Below are 24469 nucleotides of genomic sequence, written 5' to 3'. Positions count from 1 at the left end.
ATACCTTTCAAAATTGAAATATGACTCCATGATCAAATGGAAGTATGCATGGGCTCATCCTACATTTAATCATATTTGTTACTCAATTCCTGAAAATAGATGTTCCATTCTCTCACCTTTCTTTGCAAAATAGCATAAGGAATTTTTCTATAAAAGAAGGCTCCCGAATCAAGACTCTGCAGGAAGATTTGTTAGAATCATAATAAATAGCTGAAAATATGCCACCTATTTATAGTTCAATCCATTGACAAGTCATCCATTTCATTCTGGAGAGTTTGTGCCTCAGACATATGCAAGTTATCCAAAGCCAAATTTAAAAGTATACAATAATTGACAGGATAATAATTGTGATAATAGAGAGATAAAATGCTTGGTCAGAGATGGATTTTATCATGTTTGAAAGGAAAAGGGGAGAAAATGATTTAAGAGGGAATTTTAAGAACAAGGAGTATGGTTGAAGGCAAAGGAAGTGGATAACTCAAATTTTTGGGAACAGATTTCAGGCTCAAAAAATATGAAGAGGTGCAAAATATGAAAGAATTGAACAGAACAATGTAAGTTTTTTTTTTCATTTTGGCACTGAGGACAGATAATGGCAAACAGAGCCTAGAATTTAGCTGAAAGCGTGTCAGAGACAAGATTAGTTTAAGCCCATGGAGGATAGGTGAACAGTCCAGTGTATAAATGAATAGCATTACAGCATCATTCAGACTTATGCAAGTCCTAAAGTAAGCAAACTAATGATTGGAAGACCTTCTTATGGAGGTAGAAAAAGAAATAGGGAAATAGAGATGAGTTACCACCAAAATGATGAAATACATCATTAAATACGTTGTCACAAAACACTTTGAAAATTAATATGATTTGGCAAAGTTATGAGGATTTCATGAAGAGAGTTCTGTTTGATAAATGTAAAAGTTTTTAGGGTGAAAGAAGTAGAGATAACCAGTAGGGAGGGATACAGTATATCTGGAATTTTAAAAGTAAAGGCTGCTACATAAAATAAGGATTCATGGGTTGGGGTAATATTCAAATGGAAAGAAGATTAGCTCAAGAGTAGAAGAGTGGGAAATAACTGTCCTTTTTCAAGCTGCAAGACCTTTAGAATGAGCAAGCAAAATGGAATTTGTTTTTTCTCTGAAGAAGGATAGAAATTTTTTAAATCACGAAGAATTTCATAGAATAATTGAAGTTTAGCAAGAGACTATCATTACAAGGCAGTCACCAAAAATCCAATAGAGAATTCAGAAGATGCGTCTTTACCCAAACAGTTATAAGAATGTGGAATTCACAAACGCAGCTTGTGGTTGATGTGAACAGTATTGGTACATATAAGGAAATTTAAGAAAGAAATTAGACAAGTAATCCTCCTGAAGTTCAAATTACCAATAAGCCATGTATGAACATGTGCTAAGCTTGTTGTTCACAAAAGACATTAATTGCAGTGCAGAGTATATTTCAAACACAAGCATTCAGTGAACTGACCAGAATGATTGCAGCAGTAGAGCACAGAAAGAATTGGCAGTTTATTATGGGTTCTGTTTTCTTTGCCCCACATCCAAAGTTGAAATTTGTTGTCAGAGTACATGCATGTCATTCACACACAACCTGGAGATTCCTTTTCCTGCGAGCCAGGCAGAATTTCTATGTATCAGGAGTGCAAAAATACTATACCCAAGAAGATATGCATATATGAAAGATAGAAATGTAAACAAAGATATGTAAATGAACTGACGATGCAATGCAGAAAAAATATTCTGTAATAAATAAAGTGCAAAGTAAGATTCCTTAAATTAGTCTCTGATTGAGTTTGTTGTCTAGGTGTTTAATGGTGGAGGGGTAGCAACTGATTCCCAAATCTAATGGTATGAGTCTTGTGACATCTATACCCCTTTCCTGATGGCAGCAGCAAGAACAGAGCACACCTTAGGTCATGTGGATCCTTGATGATTGCTGTTGCTCCCCGTGGATTTTCTCAATGGCGGTGAGAATTTTCCCTATGATATACTTGGCTGTGTCCACTACCTTTTGCAGGGTTTTACACTCAAGGTATCAGTCTCTCCATACCAGAGCATGATGCAGCCAGGCAGCACACTATCCACACAGATCTGTAGAAGTTTGCCAAGGTTTCCGATATCAAACTAAACCTCCGCAAACTCCTGACGAAGTAGAAGCGATGATGTGCTTTCTTCACGATGATATTAGTGTGTTTGGTCCTGGAAAGATCCTCCATTATAGTGATTCCCAAGAGCTTAAATTTGCTTACCCTCTCCACCACTGATCTCCCAATGATCGCTGGATGGTACACCTCTGATTTTCCCTTCCTAAAGTCCATAACTCCTTGGTTTTGGTGACACTGAGTATGAAGTTGTTGATAGTATACCATTCAGCCAAGTTTTCAATCACATTAAAGTCACTGAAATTTGTAAAATCTAATGCAAAATAATTAGGATTGTATTGTTAATTAAGTTTGATGATAATTTAATTTAGGAAAACAGCATGGTAACTGGCCCATGAGCCCGGTGGCCCCAAAACACCTGTGACCAATTAACTAACCCCATATGTCTTTGGAAAGGGGAGGACCAGAGCAACTGGAGGAAACCCACACTGACATGAGGAGAATGAACAAACTCCTTACAGACAGTACAACATTTGAGCCCAGGTCGCTGGTGCTGTAATAGCCGTATACTAACTGCTACACTCCATGCCACCTTATATTTACACAATATAACTATTTGATGAAGGGTATGGGGAGGAGAAGTAGAGAAACTCACTGAAGGAGTGACCTATTTTCAACATTAAATAATACTTACGAAAATGGAAACATTACTTCATGTGCAAGATTCCCTGTTAATTCAATATGTCTGGCATTCTAAACTTAATCAAATTGCAGTTGGTTCCACAGCAGCAAAGGTTTGCTGGCAACTTTCGTGTTAACATTCCTATTAGAAGAATTGTGAATGCTAGTTTAATGCAAAACTCTGTATTCCTTTGTCCTGCACATCCACTTGGAAAAAAATGGCAAGTATTTGATAAAATTATTGTAGTGAAAACCTAAACTAACAAAATGTGCAGCAAATCAATATCAAGTTCAAAAATTGCTAATTTATGAACCATCCAGAGATGAATGGCTATCAAGTCATAGAAATGATAGAGCACACAAAAGACACCAAAGTGTCCATCAAGTCCATCCTAATCATCAACCACCAATTCACAGAAATCCTGTATTCATCTCGCATACTCATTAACTCCTGGCATTTTCTGTCACTCACCCACAAACCAAGGATAATTTACAGTGATAACTCACCAACTGATCAATGGATATGAAAGAAAGCCTGCATGCCCTGGGGGAAAATAACATGATCACAGGGAGATTCTGCAAACCCCATAAACATCTGAGGTCAGGATTGAACTTGGACTTCTGGCACTGTGAGACAGTGGCTCCACTGTGCACCCGTCTCAAACCATTGACAAAGTACCAATTTTCTAAAGATCTCATCACAACAACTATGGAACTTGCATTCAGGTCAAATAATCTGGAATTTTAAAAAAAGTTATTTCACAGAGACAACCTTAAAACTTTAAAGGATTGTTGTAAAAATCCATCTTTTACATTAATGTCCTTCAATTTGTTTCTACATTGCTAGATATTTAATTTCATCTTACTTATGTAGTTAATCCATTTTTTAAAAGAAGAGGTTCATGTTAAATTTGTAATATTTAATTTGTTAAGAAGGGGTGCAACTTTTCAATCCATGGGGCCACATCACTGAATAGCAGACGTTGGACAATGCAAGTTAAATCTAAATCCAAGGATACAATGTCAGTGAACCCTGTGACCATCAACAAAATAAAACATTAACAGATTTCCTTTTATTTCTATGTTGGTAAATTATTGTAGTATGATGATGCAATTGATCTTGCAATAAAAAAACCCTAAATAACAGAGCTGTATTTTGAAGTGGAGGCAAATAAATCTGAAGCAATGACCTTAAAGATTTTTGTTACAGATGGACAAGACTGAAAACTTAATATGATTTCCAAGCATACTTGATTATAAGAATCATTAGACAGTGATCTGGAACAGGTGTCAGAGTTCTTTCTGGTGTGAAAGCTCAACTTTGTCTTTGAGCTGGATTACTGCTGAATTTAGCCTTGTTTGAACTCAATGAACAAAATGTACACTGTCTTTTTAGTCTGTTTCTCAAGCAGCACTGCTTGAATTATTTTCTTTGGCTTGAACTATCAAACTAATTTTAGTTATGAACATTAAGGCAGATTTAAAAGACCTTGTGACACTTTGAGTTAGAACAGAAAATGCCAACCTTCATCTCTCAACCAACACTCTTGAAACAGATGATCTAATCACTTTCCCAATCAGTCAGAACTTGCTGGACTTGTTTAAAATATTTTATTTAAGTTTTAAGAAAATACAGAATATAGGACTCAATTAATAATAATAACAATAATACATTGAATATAAAATCATAGAAAAACATTCACATGCCCAAAAAAAATAAAAAGGAGAGTCCCTCTTCTCCTAGCGCCACCTCCCCAGATTTGAAAGAAAAGGGGACTGACAGCAGGGAATAGAGGAAGATAAAAAGAAAGAAAATAGAAAAGAAAAAGCAACAGGAGCAAAGTTCGACATCTCAGAGTCACATCATTTTAAAATAATTAAATTTCTAATAAGAAATATACTAATTGACAAATATATTAAATAAATTACGCAATCTGGGCATTTAAGTAATATAAATAAGGTTGCCTAATTTTGATGAACATACTACATCTATTCCTAAGACTCTAAGTAATCTTCTCAAGGGGAATACAACTTTGCATTTCCATGTTCCAACAATCAAAGGGAGGCAAGGAAACAGATTTCCATGTTACCGCTATATATTTCATGGCTATTGATCACACAGTTTTAATAAATTTAGATTACTTCTGGAGAAGTTAACTTTTATAACTGACAAATTCCCCAGAAGAAACAATTTCGATTCTAGAGGGAAGATCATCCTCACAATTTTTGTCGACCGTTCTTCCAATTCTATCCAAAAGGGTCTTAATTTCATGTATAACCGGGTGGAATGTAAAAAGGTACCAACATCTATACCACAGCAAAAACATCTATCAGAAAATTTTGGTTTATTTTTATGTATCTTTTGAGGTGTTAGATATAATTGGTGTAGAAAATTATAATGAATCAGTCTATATCTAGAATTAATTAAGGTAGTTATACTATCTACACATAGATCTGACCAGCATTGTGCATCAATTACAATGCCCAATTCCAATTCCCATCTCTCCCTCAATCTATGTAGTCTAGATTTTTGGCTTTGATCTTGGATCAGAGCAAATACAGCAGATAAGAGATAAATTTGGTTGCATTTCCCTTGTGAATTAGAATTTCCATGTCTGAACGCATTGGTAGGACCACTAATGGTTCTCACTTTTCCATCAAAAAAGATTGCAATTGGAGATAGCAGAAGAATGTGTTGTTAGATGAATTATATTTATTTTTAAAGTCCCTCAAAAGACATAAATTACAGTATAATTTTCTACACCAATTATATCTTACCCCACATAAAAATACGTACAACCAAAGCAGAAATATCAGAGATGTTTTTCAGATGTGAGACTGAGACAGGAGCTTTTTTTAAACATGCCTTGTGGTCATGCATGAAGATGAGGCCATTTTGGCAAGACATCACAGAAAAATTAACCCTGATAACAGGAGTTGTCTTCACAGGTGACCCAGAGCTATGACTACTAGGTAATTTTATGAAAATAAGCAATAAATTGAATAAATATCAAATCTCATTTCTAAAAATAGCACTGGCTGTAGCAAAAATATACATTGCTATCACTTGGAAGTCCGACTCCCCTCTACTGATACCATAATGGACTGTGGAAATGAACAGCTGTATACCGATGTGGGGTGGGGGGGGGGGGGGGGAATCATATAAATTAAAGAATAAATATGATACTTCTGTAAAGATCTGGCACCCATACCGTGACCAAATACAGTAATTAAAAAATAAAAAGGACTATAAATGCAACTATTATATATATTTAAACATGGATTCCCCAATTGTATTCTATATATTTTAAAAATATGTAAGCTCTCGCGGTGTGCGGGAGGGAGGGAAGGACTGTTTTGATTTTTCTTTGTGGTTTGTAAGAAAAAGTTTATTGAAAATTTTATGATATTTTTGAAAAAAAAAGAAAAAAAATATTCCAAAAAAGATATAAACTGCCCCTGTTGATCTTAACAATCTAAAATGCACCTGATACCATGTTGGTACCAGGTCGCCAAGATTCAAAGTCATGGGTATTAAACTGTTTTGAGATAAAGGCGTCTTGAGGATAATCGATCGGATCTTGCTGAACTTGATGACAGATTCAGAATACTAAATCAGTTGTCTCTGCTAAGAAAAGCAGGAACTTTCAAACAGGTCAGGCATGATCCATGGAGACAGCAACAGGGTCAACTTTATTAGATAAACAACCATTTATCACAAGTTCAATGCTTCTGAATTCCACATGGAGTCCTGTGGTAGCACCCAGTATTGCTGAAGATTCCCAAAATTTATGCCAGAGAAAATTATCACTTGATTCCTGCACCAGATTTCAATGGGGAATCAGAGTGCTGAGATTAGGAGGACGGCAAGTTCCTTTAAATAAACAAAATGGTTTTGTTTCACACGTGTATTTTAATTTTAAGTTAGAAATACAGCATAACAGGCCTTTCTGGGCCAGGCTGCCCAAATACACAAATTAACCTATAAACCCCAATATTTTTGGAAGGTGGGAGGAAACCAGAGCACCTGGAGGAACTCCACGCGTACAGCACTGGATTCAAATCCGGGTCGCTGGCACTGTAAGTGTTGTGCTAACTGCTATGGTATCAGTGCTGCCCTTTTTGTTAACTTTAATTTCAACATCAAAATAATTAGTTGTATTTTAAAATTATTTACATCAATTTTAATAGCTTTCAAAAATCTATGTTAGAATCATTTAAAATTCCTCACATCTTTTGCAATCAGCAGTATTTTAATAGCTATCAAACCTTTCAGGGACAGGGCCTGCTCAGAGTGTCACCCAAGGCCTTGGCAACAGTCTGACCTTGTTATTAGATCTTGAATATTCTTGTAGACAAGATCAGTCTTTTGGATCTGGGGAATGTTGTAAGAAGGCAGTTGTAAAGCAGAGGGCTCCTGGACTTCATAATCTTAGATACAAAATAGAAAATGAAGAGGAAGGGCACAAAACAAAGTTATGATCCACCTTATAAAACACAGTCTAATTCTGAACACTGCAGTTTTGTGAGGACATTATAGCTCAAACCAACATAGAAACAACCCTCTTCCCCAGAGAAGCAGCCAATATGTTGACTGCTTTTCTGAGGCACCCTGGCCACACTCCCTCTTCCCTACTCCCAACATAAAGAAGATTCATGAGAGTGAGATCAGGTATCCCCAAGTACAAGGACAGTTTCTTTCCTGAACCTCATACAAGTAAAATAATGTTGCCTTTGCTCTGATCCATCTGCTTTCCTCTCTGCTTTTGCAAAACAAAACTTTCCAACTGTACCTTGGCACATGTGACAATAAACTTGAACAATGGTGTGGAGGTAAAAACTTTTATTCGAATTATGCCAGGGTTGAGGGACTGAGGAGAAAACGTGAAAATGCTGGGATTGTTTGCCTTTGGGCAGAATGGGACCAGGAGGTGGGATCCAGATCCAGATAAGAGAATATGTTTCGAATGACAGAAAGATCAGGAACCAGAGAACATAGATTTAAGTAGATTGGCAAAAATTCCAAAGAGTGTATGAGGAAAATTTTCCAGTAAGTTGCATGGAGAAGGCATTGCCTAACTGGTGGTAAAGACATATTCAGACTAGATTTCAGAAAAGAATTGGATCAGTCATTGAAAAAAGAAAATATGCAAATTCATGGTGAAAAGTTTGACGAGGTGTATTTTTTTAGAGGGAACTGCCCTTCCGAGTTTAAATTTGAAAAGTGTACGCAAAATTATGAGTTTCTGATAAGTTGGCTTAAAGTAACCAAGAATCTTTGTGTTTATTGGGGAGACTTCAACTTTGCTGCAAAGCAATATTTCCTAGATAGGAAGTCACAGTTAAGAATTAGGAATGAACAATATCAAAGCAGTTGTGGTTAAGAGAAACTAAAAACTCTGGTGGTATCCATTTTGGATTTTAACCAATTGTAGACAAAGAAAGATGGTGGTAGATGATTTTAAAAATGTATTTAGTTATCAATCATTGTAAGGTAAGCAGGAGGAATCTGCACCTATAGCAACCATGTAATCAGAAGGAAGTCATAAAAAATAATTAACATTTTACAGAATTACAAAAATTATGATTCTTATAACTTTAAAAATATACAGCTCTCTCATGACATATGTTTTGTTAGATCTGGTGAAATTCTTTCACTGTGCATTAGCTTGGGCCAACAAGTAGCATGTAATCTCCAGGTTGAGCAATACTTCACAAAATACAAATTGGCAGGTCAGTGCAGTTCTTCATAATTAGCTGTCCTGTACTTAAGTTCAGTGTAGTTCTTCAGATCGGCCTTCAAGGTGAAGCTCCAACCACTCTCATGGTTTCATATAGCATTTAAAACCTGAAGGCACAACTTACAATGAAATAGGTAATTTTTGCCACACCCAAACAAAACTCTATATTTTAAAGAAGCTGGCTATTCATTTCATGGAACATTGTTGAACAGTGGCCGTAATGCCGCTCAATGCCTTCATTATATGAAGTCCATCTACCTCATTATGTTACACTCAAGCCCCTTTTCCACTGGCACCCGGTCCCAGGAATTAACTGTGAATTTACTGGGACTGGGGTCCAGTGGAAAAGGAACATTGTCTGAACATCAAATTACATCATTTCATGCTGGGGATTAACCACCTCTACCTCTACTCATAGCCCGGGAATTTGTTGATAAATGCCTTCATTATATGAGGAGGTTCGATGCAGGGTTGTTAGTGTCCACTGTTCCAATCATGACAAGAGTAAAACAAAAACAGAATGAAAAATACTTTAAAATCTTAGTATGCACACTCAAGTATGGTTCTTTGGCATATGTCTCATCAGTTTTTAAAATCTCATTGTTATTAATGCTGCTGAGATTTTTTCAGTTGTTAATGATAATAAATACAAAGCAGAGTAGGGCTTCTTCAAAGACTTTCATTTTTAAAAAAATCTGGTAATAGCATCAGCTTTAAACTACAAGAAAAAAATTTGTGATTTGTACAATCAGCAAACCACAAAAAAAATGGATAAATATGTTCATAGTGGTAGGATTTTAATTTTTTTTAAATAGCGAGAAACACTAACATTTTTTAATACTGAGGGATCTTAGAGTACTGGTACACAAGGCACAGGAAGTTCACATGCAGGGAAGCAGAGAACTTTGTTGCCTTACATTACAGGAATTTGGAGTATAAAAAGTCTTCATTAATTGCTGTAACTACAGTATTTTGAGCTCTTTGTTAAGGTGCATGACACAAAGGGGACCATCCAAAATTTGCTTTTAACAGCACCCACTTCATAACTGGAGGCATCACAAATGAACTTTAATCAGAAGATTCTTTTGAGAGGTTGTGCATCTTCTGTGGTTTATTTTCTCCCTGTTACGGTTCCTTTACTCTTTAGCAATTGTGGCATTATAAAGTCTTTCAGAAACTTACATAAAGATTAAAGCTCAGGTTTTTAGGCTTGAAAAATCCCTGAACCCATTTATCTGATGGGCTGCAGAGCATTCATATCCACCTCTGGGCCAAATAAACTGCATTACTCAGAACAAAGGTGTGTTTACTTTTTTTAGTTAACATCATACCTCTTCAAGAATTCGGACATCAAAACGCAATGTTGTTGAGTCTGGGATGATCCAAAAATGCTCCATTTATCACAAACAATCTTTAAATCTCAAATCTCCAAAAGAAAATTATATCACTCAGTTGCAGTCAGACGTTGCTAGGGTCTTTGTGATGCTAAGTAGACTGTTTTCTTGCAGATGCACATAGTTCAATATATTCCTAGGGCCCAGTAATGAAATTGATTTGGAATTCTTGCTGGAGCTGTCTGGGTCAGGTTAATGCACATTGAGACCTGTGCCTGCTCAAACTTTTCCTGAATGATTTTACAATTCAGTCATAGCAATTTATTTAAGATGGATTTAGTGAAAGGATTGAAAATAAACACAAATAATATGCAAAAACTGAACTATTTTAATTCATTTTACATTTAACATTCAGTATTTTCCCTTGTCATTAGAACTCAGCAGGATAACATCTCAAAATTATCATGAACCATACACACCTCTCAGATTCTATGAGTGAAGATGAACTATTTGAAGAACTTCCATGCTTCCTCATAAAAGTCTAATTAAATGTAATTAGCTTGTTGGTATCAAGTGTTAGTTGTTAACAATGCTCATTATCTTGGAACTTGTGTGAGTTAGGTCATGGCAATCAATATCTGGCACGATCTGGCTATTTAGCTCTTTGTAGTTGTGCGACACATCACATTACAACAGTGCCAATTCTTCAAAAGTACCCCAGTTCAGTCATCAGCCATAAAGCATTTGAAAATCTTTGAAGTTCTGAAAGACAGTTTGCAATTAGAAGCTTTTTTCTTATACGTAAGGATAAATACAAGTCCACAATCTCCGCTGTTTCTAGTGTACTGGTAGAGTGTAACATTTCAGATTTCTGTCCATTTTCAAAAACGTAAAATGGGGATACTCCTAGAGAGCATTCGCCGACATTTACTTCGGTGTCTCAGTTCATATTTCTTCCTCAATTGATATGAATAATAAAATAATAAAATATCAAAATTGCCTGTCCATCTACCTCATTATGTTACACTCAAGCCCCTTTTCCACTGGCACCCGGTCCCAGGAATTAACTGTGAATTTACTGGGACCGGGGTCCAGTGGAAAAGGAACATTGTCTGAACATCAAATTACATCATTTCATGCTGGGGATTAACCACCTCTACCTCTACTCATAGCCCGGGAATTTGTTGATAAAACCAGTCGAAAAGGGAAAGTAGAACACTCCGATCCCCAGGGATGAGTTTGTTCAGCGGAAAAGCAATTAATGTTCCAGTTAAGGGTTGCCCGGTGGCACAAAGGGCTTCCTAAACCTGGGACACTACACAGCCAATTAACTAGTATGCCAGTGGAAAAGGGGCTATAGATTTGCCAGTAACTACTATATCTAAGCTGCATCTCTACCTCACATGCCATATGAAATTTTGTGAACACTCCAAGTCTGTACATTTACATAAATTTTGTGAGAGTGAATTTTTATTCGGCATCTCAGATATATTGTTCATGAATTGTGAATTTCTTAAGAGTGGAATTGGATATCATTGTACCCCAGATAATTAATTCCAGAGTGCAACCTTATTCAGTCGCATCAAGAGTGAATTTTTGTAACCTGAACTATTGTAATGTGGGAAGTTGTATTGAGAATTTCTCATCACTTGATTATCAAATGTGATGATTCTCTGATCAACAACATCAAGAAAGAATACCATTGAAGGAATGTATTCTGTGTGATCTATGTAGTCGAGTTCCTCTTTTAGAATCCATGTACACTATTTTTTGTACACTATTCTCAATTAACATGGAAATACTTTGCAAAATTCTTTTTTCCAATAAAGTAATTTCACAAAAGTTAAATGGAGTGATTTTAGTTATAATTATATCTTGAATATCAAAACCTAGACATGTAGTTGATACGACTTAATAAGGTTGCACTCTGGAATTAATTATCGGTACAATGACATCCAATTCCAATCTTAATAATCACAAAAGCTGTGGGGAGAAATAAATTATTGCACAAAATGGAATGCTCAGGCCGATTGCAGAGCTTTAATACTTTGTTGAAACAATGTCTGACAAAGGTCAATGTTGTACAACTTCTAACAATGAAGAGTATTTCAATGAAAAGCTTTTGTCTGAAACAGTTCTAATATTTTGTATGATACACAGTAAACAACAGTAATTTTTGAATGCTTTTTACATGTAGTAGTTCAGGATGAGATAAAGTTCCACAGGCAATGTGCTTAGTGTTTGCTAATACTAATTAATATTAGTATTAGCACATAATATATTAGCACAGGAATTTAAGGGTTTCAGATTTTTTTTTAAAAAGTGCAAATAAATTTGAAAGAAAGTGTTGGATCAATCACTGGAATTTATAGAGTAACTGTTTTCAAATGATTTTTATTTCTATTTTATTTGCAATGGTAACATGCACACAGACCTAATTTAAATCTTGTTTTCTAGAATTATCTTCCTGAAGACAAGAGGTTTTCTCTCAGCTTTTGCCAAGTCAACATGAATTCACTCATTTGGACTTTGTGCCTGTTGTTAATTAGTCTAATTTCTGCAGGAGGCAAGAAGGAACAACTTCAAGCCAGAAACAATGTACACGCTATTGTTCATAAACATATCAGACGTTCACCTAATGGCAGCAACAAATGTTCCTACACATTCTTGGTCCCAGATCAAAGGATAACTGGTCCAATCTGTGTCAGTTCAAAGGGGCCAGATAAAGATTATAATGGAATAACTAGAATGGATGTAGAAGACCTAAAGGACATTATGTCCAAGCAGAAACGGCAAATTGAAAATCTTCAACTCTTAGTGGAGGTGGATGGTGGCATTGTGAATGAGGTAAAACTTCTTCGAAAGGAGAGTCGGAACATGAATTCACGCGTAACACAACTTTATATGCAGCTTCTACATGAGATTATTCGTAAAAGGGACAACTCACTGGAAATTTCACAGCTGGAGAACAAAGTTCTGAATTCCACAGCTGAAATTCTACGAATGGCCACCAGGTATAGACAAATGGAACAGAAGTATGCAGTACTGTCTGCTCTTGTTAATAATCAGTCCGTAATCATAACCAAACTAGAGCAAGAATGTATTCGTAGCCTTACTCCAAGACAATATGAGCCACCACCCCTTGTACAAGTTGTACCACAGTCCATACCTCGTAGAAGGCAATACCAGAGCAACCTGTTTGGCAGTAATGAAATACAGAGAGATCAAAATCCTGCATTTACACGAGAACGGGGGCTTCGCTCCAGAGCACCCTTACATGAACCTTCCCCTACAACTGCCAGTGCTTTGGAATCATCAGTAACTGAAGAGCCTGATGGTAGGTTTATATCAGTAAACTAATGGTAGGTAATCGTACAGAAGCTCTGTATTAATAATGTATTTTATTTACAACATTCAAAGCAATGATTACAAGTACTGCATGCTAAACTATTGGTTTTACTTACCACAAATGATTTTGCAAATCTTTAACTTAATTCATGCCGTGATAGACTCTTCCCTTCACAAACTGATCCATGCAATTAATCAAAAGCAACTGCACTACTTTGCATTATGCTCTCATTAAGATAATAAAATCATTTCTTATTGAAGCTGAAATGCCTTTGACCATCAGTTAAATGTGAGAATATCAGTCTTATAAATTTTGAAGATCATGAGGATTAAGATCAAGATTACAATCAACTAAATCTTCAGACAGAAATCTCTTCACATTAAGGTAGATTTTACTGCTGAGAGAAAATCTCAAGAATCGATGATAAATCAACAAGTAAAAAGAAATAAACCTTTGCAGATGGATAACTAATTTGTCTGCTATGCATCAAGTAAATTTACATTCAGCATTACAGAATATTGCCAGAACAATACCTGAATTTATATCTGGGATTCCTTGTCAATATGAACATCATTCAGAAAAATTAGGCATATTATGTACATCTGCACAGGTCACTGCTTGTTCTGTGGTACAATAATCAAGAGATCAATTTGGGGAAAAAATTTTTACTATCTTTTGATCTTTTAGTTTGCTGGTTTGCAAATTGGCCTGGCTGTCCTACCAAACAGATTGAAATTTCTACATTAAGGCAGAGAATCCAAACCAGCCAGGTTAAACAGAGGATAGATTATACTAACTTTAATTAAATAAATCAAAATAGGGAGGGAAGGATTGAGCAAGGAAAAAAAAGGTACAACTTTTCCGAAACTATTCAACTAGGATTGAAGCTGCACACTCTTTAATTTAAATTGTCACAGATTGCTTGACAGCAGGAGAGTTTTCATATTAATAATAATTTGCCTCCATCTGAATGTACTTGCTCCAACTTTGTTTGCTGTGCTGAGTAGGTAATTAAGGGTAACACATTGCAATTCCACACCCTCATCTAAGGCAACTTCTTGGTAAAACAGGACTCCCATTGTAACACATACTTACATTAGAATATGCCCATCAATAATCATCAGACATTGAAACATTAAACTGTCTTCTCTTTATATAGTTAATGCAATTGGAAGGTTAAAGAAAATAGGAAAGATTTATATAAAGAGTTATAGAACAAGAGTAACAACATGGAAACATGCCCTTGGACCTATCTAGACCCTGCCGACAACATTCAGCTAGTTCCATTGGTCTGCATTTGGCCCATATCCTTCCAAGCCTTCCTTATTCAATTATCTATCTTAATGTCTTTTAAACATCATGCCTATAGCCACTTCTACAGCTTCCTCTGATAGCTCATTTGATATATGCACCACCTACTGCTTGAAAAACGTGTCCCTCAGGTCTCATTCCCTTCTCTAAGTCAATTACCCTGAGCTTTGGGCAACCTTGCCTTGGGAAAAAGATTGTGACCATTTACCTTTTTGACCATTTTAACTATTCAAATTGGAATTAAGAATTTTTCTGATTAATCATTCTTTCCATGATGTGATCCTGTGGATGGGTTAAATATCCAATTAATTTCCTTCTGAAGTTATGCATCATTACTGATGAGCAACTTCTTTTAACTGCTGATTCCAATTTTGAATTACTTTTGTAATCATACAGGTAATTTTTTTCCTTTTCTTCACCCTTTCTAGTTTAATGACATCCTGCCTATAGTTGTTTTGGAATTAGCAGGCAACAAGCAGAGAGCAGCCTCCCACATCAGTCAGTTTAAACCAAATTACTATGGGTTTAATAACACAGGAAGGCAGCTTGTCCTCAAGAGATCAAAAAATTAGTCACCTTTTTAGTTGTTTACTTATTTCCACACATTTTTTTCCTGCAGGAGGGTAAATATGGTGGCTGGAATCATCTGCAATGAAACAAATTGCCAGACCAATTCATGTAAACAAGTAATTCATAGATATATGCCACTTCCAGATGTTTGTGGGTGGTGATGAGGTAACATGCTGACCATAAGTTGCAGATGTCATCAGTATATTGTATTATTGTATTCTATCAGTGGATTAGTAAATCTCGATTATAGGCACATTTTCTCATTCTAAAACACAACAGCGAAAGGTGGAAAATGGGAAAATATGGCCACCAGGCCAATCTTGTATGTCATCACAAGCCCTGTAAATTTCCTGAAGTCCTTTTCAATAACTTTAGACAAGAAATTTTCCATTATCATTAATTTCTGCCATCCCAAAGGAATGTAATACATCTTCAAATAATATTTTAAAAGATTTATTAATTACATCCGCATTGGAAAAATTAGTTCATTGCCAAGTCTAAGCACATTTTGTTTTCTTACTCTTTTTAGTACCTCATGTAAATTATTAGAAGTGAGTACATGACTTAACTGTTTCAATAAATTTACAGTGGTTAAAATGACAAATGTTGCAATCCCCAAGTCTGGAAAAAGTCTGCTTTGAATATTAGATTTACCCATAATTTGGAAAGGCACAATTAATCAAGGATTTTCAGCATGAAGATTGCATTTGATTCAAGATTTTTTGGGGGGAAGGTGACAATGAGGGTCAATAGGAGGGTTTGATGTAATCTACATGATGCTGGCATGGCTTTTGACATGATTTTGCAATGCAGTCTGTTCACACAAAATAAATTGAAATCTCATGGTATTGAAGGGTAAAGTGACAATTTGAATCAAAATTGGTTCTGTGACAGGAAACTGATTATTATAGTAGAAGACAATTTACTTTGACATGCAACAAGGCTCAGTGCTAGCCTTTTTGCATCAATAATTAAAACATAAATATGGAAAATTGAACTGAGAAATCTGAAGGTACTGAAAAAGTTTACAGCGTGACATGTCAGTTGAATGACCAAATGAGCAGAAGTGAAAAGGACTTACAATAAGATGATGATCCTCCTGGATGTGGCCAGCAAATCCAAGTACCATTAATCAGTCATTCTCACTGAAGTTCTCAGATGCAACTTGACCCACAAAGTCAAATAACAGCAAATGATGCACATCTCACTACACATGATCAGGATGTATGAGTGGAGCCCAGAAGAGGAGCCAATTTTCACTGGGATTCTCAAGAATTAGACTGGGGAATTCATTTCTCCAATCCTTTGTACATCCTGACTCTTGCCTTTGAAAAGGTGGCGGTGAGCCACCTTTTTGCGCTCATACAGTCTTCCAGAAAAAGACTCTCCAGCATTGCTGTTGGGTGGTACATTCCAGTGCATAAATCCAGCAATGAAGTAGGATCAAAAATGTACTTCCAATTCCAGATGGACTGAAACTTTCTATTTCCATGGGCTTGCCGACTCTGCCCTGAGCGATGGCAAATATCATGGACTTGGGTCATCAAAGTAGCTGAGGTAACTGCAATCCAACTTGAGAAGACAGGCACATAAGTCATGATAACTTGATGACCCTGGAAATAGATTAGTGTGCTAGATGACGTCTGCCATGCAGGCTGATTTGTATTGGATGTCATCAAGCTTCCTGAGAGCTGATGGAGCTACACTCTTCAATTAAGTGGACAGTACATTCTATTACTTGTAAGTGGTGAAAAGGTTTTGGGCAGGAAACAAGACACTCACCACAGGAACTAAGCCTCTGATCTGCCAGAGTGGTCATATTTGGCTGGTCCTGGTAAATTTCTGATCAGTGGTGAGCCTTACAAGTTTGATGGTGGGAGATTCAGAAATGATAATGAACATACAGGTAGGTAGTTACACTCTTGCTGAATGGAGTTGATCATGATACCATAACTGTCATTTGCCATTTGCACAGCCTTGGCTGAATATTGTCAAAGTCTTGCTGAATACAATAAAGATTGCGCCACTTACTGAGGGCTGCAAATGAAATTTGATGTTATGCAAATATCAAGTATCTATCAACTGACTTAGGGATGGAGGAAGATAATAGATTAATCTGAGTTGGGGTCAGGCATGTCCTGAGGCTTGGATGATTGATCTTTTGCACCACATCTTTCTTTATGGCATTATTCCAACCATTGAAGTGTTTTTCCTTGATGTCAACTGATTTCAATTTTACTCAGCTCTTTAATGCAATCAAATTATTATTTTTTAACATTTCAATTTGGAGATAGAGCACAATAACATACTCTTCTGGCCACCCAAATACATCCATGTGACCAATCAACCTATTCAATCCTTATGTTTTTGATATTAGTGGCAGACACTCTCACCTTAGCACTTCTTGGTCCATAAAGGTGGCAATAAGATTTGGAAACACATTGCACTGGCAAAATCCAAATTAAAATGATGAGCAGTTTACTGAAGAATAGGTGCAATTTTATGACATTGTTGATGGCACTTCCATTACTTTGCTGACGAATGAACATAAACTGATGGGATGACAAATTAGCTAAAGATAAACTTCATTGTTGGCAGGAATCTCAGAAGGAAGCAGAGAAATATGATTAACGTAAATGAGCAAGATTGCATCAAGCCTCTGCCAATGTTACAGATATTTGTGTCATTGAGAACTTCTCGCATAAGCTTCTCAATTATTCATCAACATTGATGACCAGTTGTGGCAGGACTCCTGAGCTTTGTCTGATCCAATGTTCTTGGATTGCTTATGTCTACTTCATGCTATTTCTTTGCAGCCTCACTAGATTATCACATAATTTCTAGGTACATCCACTGTTGTTCCAGGCATGATCTTTTCCATTCCTTAATGAGCTAGCATTGATTCTCTCAACTTAAGACCAAGGCCAAGAGGGTACAGACAACTATCAAGCATTACAGCACAGAAAGAGGTGCTTTTGCCCTTTCAGTCTGTGCCAATTTATTTTTCTGCCAAGTCCCACTGACCTGCAATGAAAACACAATGCTTAGTTAAGCAGGACAAGATCCGCACCCAGTCCTTAGCCCTCCATACCATTTACCTATCCAAATTCTTAAATGTTAAAATTCAGCTCACTTTCACCACTTCAACTGCCAGCTCATTCCCCACTCCCACCACTCTGTGTGAAGAAATTCCCCTCAATTTTTATCCTAAACCTTTTTGCTTTCATGCTTAACCCTTGTCCTCTGGTTTGAATCTCATCTACCCTCAGTGGAAAAAGCCTACTACATCTACTCTGTCTATACCCCTCATAATTTTACATACCTCCATCAAATCTCCCCTCATTCTTCTATGTTCCAGTGAATAAAGTCCTAATCTGTTTAATCTTTCCCTGTAACTCAGTTCCTAAAGTCCGGGTAACATCCTAGTAAATCTTCTCTGCACTCTTATTGATATCTTTCCTGTAGGTAGATGACCAAACCTTAAAAAAACACTCCAAATTTGGCCTCACCAATTTCTTATACAACTTTACATTATGTCCCAACTCCTACAATCAAGGAGTTGAAGGCTAATATGCCAAAACCACTTTTTGCAACCCTATCTACTTGGACACCACTTTCAAGGAATTATGTATCTGTATTCTCAGATCCCTCTGTTTGACTATGTCCTTGCTTGCTTTGTCCTTCCAAAATGGAACTCCTCACACTTGTCTGCATTAAATTCCATCTGCAATTTTTCAACCCATTTTTACAGCTGGTTCAGATTTCTCTGCAAGCTTTGAAACCTTATTCGCTGTCTACAACATCTCCAATCTTAGTGTCATCTGCATTAGCAAACTTGCAGATTCAATTTACCACTTTATCATGGATCACTGATGTAGATAATAAACAATAATGGTCTCAGCACTGATTCCTGAGGCACACCACTAGTTACAGGCCTCTAGTCTGAGAAGCAATCATCCACCACTACTCTGTGGCTTCTCCTATCCAGCCATGGTCAAAACCAGTTCATTACTTTACCATGTGTCTGAACTTTCATGACTAATCTCCCATATGGGACCTTGTCCAAGACCTTACTAAAATCCATGTATGTGCATGTATGTATACAAGAGAGAGAGAGTGTGTGTGTGTGTGTGTGTGTGTGTGTGTGTGTGTGTGTGAATGTGTTGCACTGAAGCTATGAAACCTCTGCTTGTTCTTTATTTATCCAGCAAATCCTTAGTGTCCTCCAACCAGCTACCACCGAGTCCCAGGCATGAGCTGGCATGTGGGACCCTGTTAAAAGCCTTACTAAAGTCCATGTAGACAACATCCATAGCCTTTTCTTTATCAACTTTCCTGGTAACCTCCTTGAAAATTCTATACAAGATTGGTTAAACATGACCTACCATGACAAAGCCATGTTGACTATCCCTAATCATTCCCTGCCTATCCATGTACTTATACATCCAATCTCTTAGAACATCTTCTAAGAGAACATCCTCCGACTGACTCAGGCTCACTGGCCTTTAATTTCCAAGGTTACTTTGGAACCACTTTTAAACAACAGAACAACATGAGCTACCCTCCAATCATCGGGCACCACACCCATTGCTAAGGATATTTTAAATATTTCTGTAAGAGCCCCTGCAATTTCTACATTCGCCTCTTCGAGGTCCAAGGCATATTGTGGTTATACATAGGTAACAGTTCATAGCATCTTATGATGCCCAGTTTTGAATTGCTAGTAAATAAATAATACTGATCAGCATATCTGTAATTTCATCCACAATGAGTCAGGCTGCCCTCAGTGCTAAGGTGGAACTTTGTCACTTCCTTCAACAATATCATGGGCAAATGCATCTATTACAGGCAAAGTGGTGAATTCAGATCAAGGGCATTGATTCATTCACAAGCTGGCACACATCCTTCAGGACTTAGCCAGCTCAGTAGGCAGCGGTGCTATCCAACTCAGAGTACATTCTGAGCCATTGATATTTTATCTATTTCCTAGTATTGCACAATGTGAGGTTTCCTTGCACATTTGACCTGATCTCTTGCCCCCAGCATAATGATGGAGGTCTCATACACTATGTACTGAAAGCATGATTATGTCAAGATGTAACTCAACTGGCCCTCAGGACAACTCTCCCAATCCAACTTCAAATTTGCAAGAAGAGAACAGGATTTCATCAAAACTTTCCCTTGTGAAAATTCTGTGCCGACGTCAATGCTAGTGGTCTGTCTGGTTTTATTTTTGTTCTGCTTTAATGTTGAAGTTAAGGAGCAACTAAATTGTTTGCTGAGCTATTTCATAGGACACTTAAGAGTCAACAACATTGCTAACAGACTTCAGCTAGTTCAGGACAGATTTTCTTCTCAAAAGGACATCAGTTAACCAGATGGATTTTTTTAAATGACAGTCAGCAGTTTCAGAGTTATCATTTCTAAAACTGGTTAATTTACAGGTCTGTCATGATGGGGACTGGAACTCGTGACTCTGGATTGATGGTCCACGTCTGTGGGTTACTTTTTCCATAATAAAAACAATAGCCTGGCAATGTTATGCGATATTGAAGCCCCCCAGCTGTAACAGTTTAATGCACCATGTTTCTACTTGCAGAGAAGACAGAAAAAAAGGCTGGTCAAATTACAGAAGTTACAGAATGCAGAAATCCCAATCTTACTTGGCAGTCGCAAAAGAGAATCTGTCCACTCTTGTTGAGCTTACCCAGTATTTATCCTAGGAAAATCACATCTTGGCCAAGTTAAACCACAAATATTCAAGTCAATTCAATGCAAACTGTGGAAGTGAGCATTAAGCGGCAAAGTGGAAGACAATTATGTTTCTTTCAATTATTTTGCTTTTGTCTAATGCTTTTAAATACTCAGACATACTTTAGGTTTTTTTTCAGGTTAGTTTTATTTTTAGAAGCTGCAACAATCTAATTCTCTCATTTTAAGTTGAATAGTTATTTTTGTCTTTATGTGTCAGACATTTAAATTCAACTACCTGGTAAATTAACTTCACAACTTAGAAAACTGGAAGCAAGGTTTTGTCAGTTCTCAAAGTTTTTAAGGAGCGTTTGAGTTCAGTGTCGCTGGAGTGTAAATCTTGCCACCATCCAGACCGTGTTGTTGGGAGTCTTGCGGTTTCAGGGAAGTAAGACGGGCTCTTTGCAAAAGGGACTGCTATGAAGAGGCATAGGGACACACTGGACAGAAATTCTGCAGGTCACTTGGAGGAAACTGAACTCTGTAAGTTCTGTCTCAAAGGTACTTGATCAAATGTCAAGTCTATGAAGGGAAGGCTAGAGTATTAGTTGGAATTAATTGAGCATAATCAATGATTCCATCAATAAGTTCATCATCCTAAAAGAGACAAAAATGAGAAAGCAAAAAAATGCAACCATGTTCATCAGTGACGTTCGATTGCAATAATCTTTACATCCTGCAAAATGGAATTAAATGATGCCAAAATGATCTTCAGTACACTGAAACATCTCACAATTAACTTTTTGAAAATCTCAAAGAGAATATTAAATATCATTTACTTTCATCTGCAAGAAAATACCACACTTTTACGTCAGGGTATTTAATTATGAGGGATCAGCAATGCAAATACCTTCTCAATGCAAGGAGTTCTACCACTGATTTCAGTAAGGAGCAATGTGAAAATCAAGATCATAAAAGAGGGTGTTCTTTGCCTGGAATATCCCAAATGGAAATTTGATTGTTTTTTTTAATGCATCAGTGTCTTTAAATTTCATTCTGCTGAATTGAGCATCTTTGCATTTATAAACTCCTGATGTCAACCTGGATGTTAACCTTTAGGGTATCCTGTATGAGGATTCCCAAGTTCTTTTGCACCTCTGAATTTTAAATTTTCTCCCTATCCATATAATAGTCTGCCCCTTTATTTTTTCAACCAAAGTGCATTACCAGACACATTCCAATATTATATTTAATTTACCAAACTTAAAAATAATACCAATGGGTTTAAATGTACAATTTGTAATTAATAATTTAAAAAATCAAAATGTATGTCCACTCCATAACATTAAGTTAATCCTATTTTCGTCCATAATGAAAAGTGTGTTACGAGCCCAGAGGACCCATAAACCCTTCAGCAATAGATATTCACCAAGACAAATGGTTACTTAAGCAAAAGTTGTTTTTAATTATCTTCAAATATGGAAACAGAATCAAACTTTAATTTTTCTATTATTAACTTAACTTAACCCCCTTCTAATTTTAAGTGCACGTGTATGTAATGTATGTGTGTAAGTTCAGAAAAGTTCTTTGGTTCACAGTCCAATCTCACTTCTCATTCCTCCAAGGTCACTGGTTACAGACAATTCTTATACTGTGCACAGAACTTAACATTTATAAAGTTCACCAGGCTTTGAAGCTCGAAAGGTAAATGGTTACTGCTCAGGAAGGTTCTTGTTGGTTTTCAGAGAAAGAAATATTGTTCCAGGACATCCACAACTGAGGTACTTCCATCAGTCACCTCAGTGTCTTGCTGACGAAACTTGTTCCATCAGGGTTCTCCAGATGTTAACCTCTTTCTTTCAGGTCACCACAGAGTTCCTTTTTGTTTCTCTTATTCCCAGTGAAATATTAGATATCCAGTCCTCTCCATTTGCATGAACCACAAGGGCTTCGACCAGGCTGTCTTCCAAAAGCTTGCCAGCTTGTCCTGTTCCAGTCCCAGCAACTTCTTGCTGGTTGTAACAGTGCCAAGTGCTCTCTGTGAGTGTCTCTCTCACACACACACTGAAACTGAGAGAAAGCCTGTTTGACTCTCTCTGCTTATAAAATCAAAGGACCCTCTTACAACAGCTAATTCTTTCAGACAGCAGCAGCTCCAGCCTGCTCTTTCATCTGTTGCCTTGATAAACAATAATTCATTAGTATAGTCTCTTGAGCATTCTTCAAAGCTCTTGCGAAAAAGTGTGAGAATTCACTATGTCTAGCATAGCTCCAGTATTTCAAATAAGATCTGTTTTAAAGTGTTTGCATGTGACCTACTCTAACAAACCTTTCCCAATTTAACTCCCAAAAACATTTCTATACTCTGTCACAAGTGATAAACTACTAAAATAAAAAGCCATCATAGGTTCTGGAAATGGGTTTCAAGAAGTATCAAAGTTCACTTCAATTGTCCTTAAAGTGGTGAATCGTGATTATAAAGAATAGAGCTGCAAAAACTTTTCAGTGGAATGCCACTTTCCACGAACATTCCACTGATATATTCTAACATAAGAATTCTTCATCAATGAAGTGTTTCTGCAGTAACAAAGCGAAATGAAAGAAAGAAAAACCATAATCTTCATAACTTTAGAGTGATGACCAGTGGATAGACAAGCTACTGTCAAATATACTAATACTTAAGGAAGCGACTCAAATCAATGCAAAGGGATTTTCACTCCCTTTCTGTGGATCACTCACCCAAATGGGTAAACACATATCATCTGCTTTTCCTCTCCCTGTAATTAATCATTTTCAGGACACCGGAAGTTGGCACACTGAAGCATATGGTTCAATATGAAATTAAACACGTCAAATTCCACTGAATATGCAGCAGATCTGGTGCCAGTTGTGGAGACAGTTTTTGTTCAATGAGTTTTCTACAGAATCATTCTGAGAAAGGATCAGTGACTTGAAACATTGGTTTCATTTCTCTTTGAATGCATGCAGCCTGGGCTTGTGTTTATTTCCAACACTCCATCTCTGCAGTAATTTGCTTTTGCTTTAACAGTCGATTTCTTTGTTTTTTCCTCTATAAAACAATTTCAGGAACCACTGCACTCAACACTTGCACATAAAGTTTTAAAACACAAAAGACATAACCTACATTTTAAAAAATGTTGTTCTTGTGTTAATGCTGCAGAAATAAAACACCAATCAATCTTATCAATGTTGTTTGTTCAGTCATGCCAGTACAAAAACTCCTTGTTTTTAGATCATAATGAAAACTGCTTTAGAAGAAACAGTGATGGGTTTGAAACAGTCACACAGCTTTTAAATTTCTCAGTAATTCTATGCATCCCCAAAATTGTAAGGGCATATCGCTAGCCTGAAAGTAATTACATTTTGACTTCTCATTTTCCAAAACAAACTCTTGATCCCATTTTGAAACAATCACCAGTGCTCTCTAGATCAACACAAAGAAATCAGATGATTCACATTAAGTCTTTCATTCTGATTGCTACATAATCAGTTTCATCCAAGTGTCACTGCTTCCCTTTTAATGATAGAGCATTTATGCTCCTCACCTTCATATCTGATATGACATGCTTTAAAGAAAACAGAAACTAAGAGATACTCAGCAAGTTGGACAGCATCTGTGGAGCAGAAAAATTAAAGTTAACATTTCAAGTTA

General features: G+C 36.6%; 2 protein-coding genes across 14 annotated transcripts in view; one reads left to right on the top strand and one right to left on the bottom strand.

Moving 5' to 3' along the window:
• ralgps2 (Ral GEF with PH domain and SH3 binding motif 2) overlaps positions 1–24469 on the bottom strand; it is a 486036-nt gene that overhangs the window by 166876 nt on the left and 294691 nt on the right. The gene's annotated exons all lie outside the window — the stretch shown is intronic.
• angptl1a (angiopoietin-like 1a) overlaps positions 1–24469 on the top strand; it is a 91120-nt gene that overhangs the window by 4305 nt on the left and 62346 nt on the right. For all 3 annotated transcript variants that reach the window (XM_069937729.1, XM_069937728.1, XM_069937727.1), the window contains exon 2: positions 12333–13212. In XM_069937729.1, the coding sequence (XP_069793830.1) occupies positions 12384–13212 (829 nt within the window). In that variant the 5' untranslated portion in view covers positions 12333–12383. The remainder of the gene's footprint in view (positions 1–12332; positions 13213–24469) is intronic.

This window comes from Narcine bancroftii, chromosome 5 (assembly GCF_036971445.1).
Source record: "Narcine bancroftii isolate sNarBan1 chromosome 5, sNarBan1.hap1, whole genome shotgun sequence".
In the NCBI taxonomy this organism is placed as follows: domain Eukaryota; kingdom Metazoa; phylum Chordata; class Chondrichthyes; order Torpediniformes; family Narcinidae; genus Narcine; species Narcine bancroftii.
This window is presented reverse-complemented; position numbering and strand designations above follow the sequence as displayed.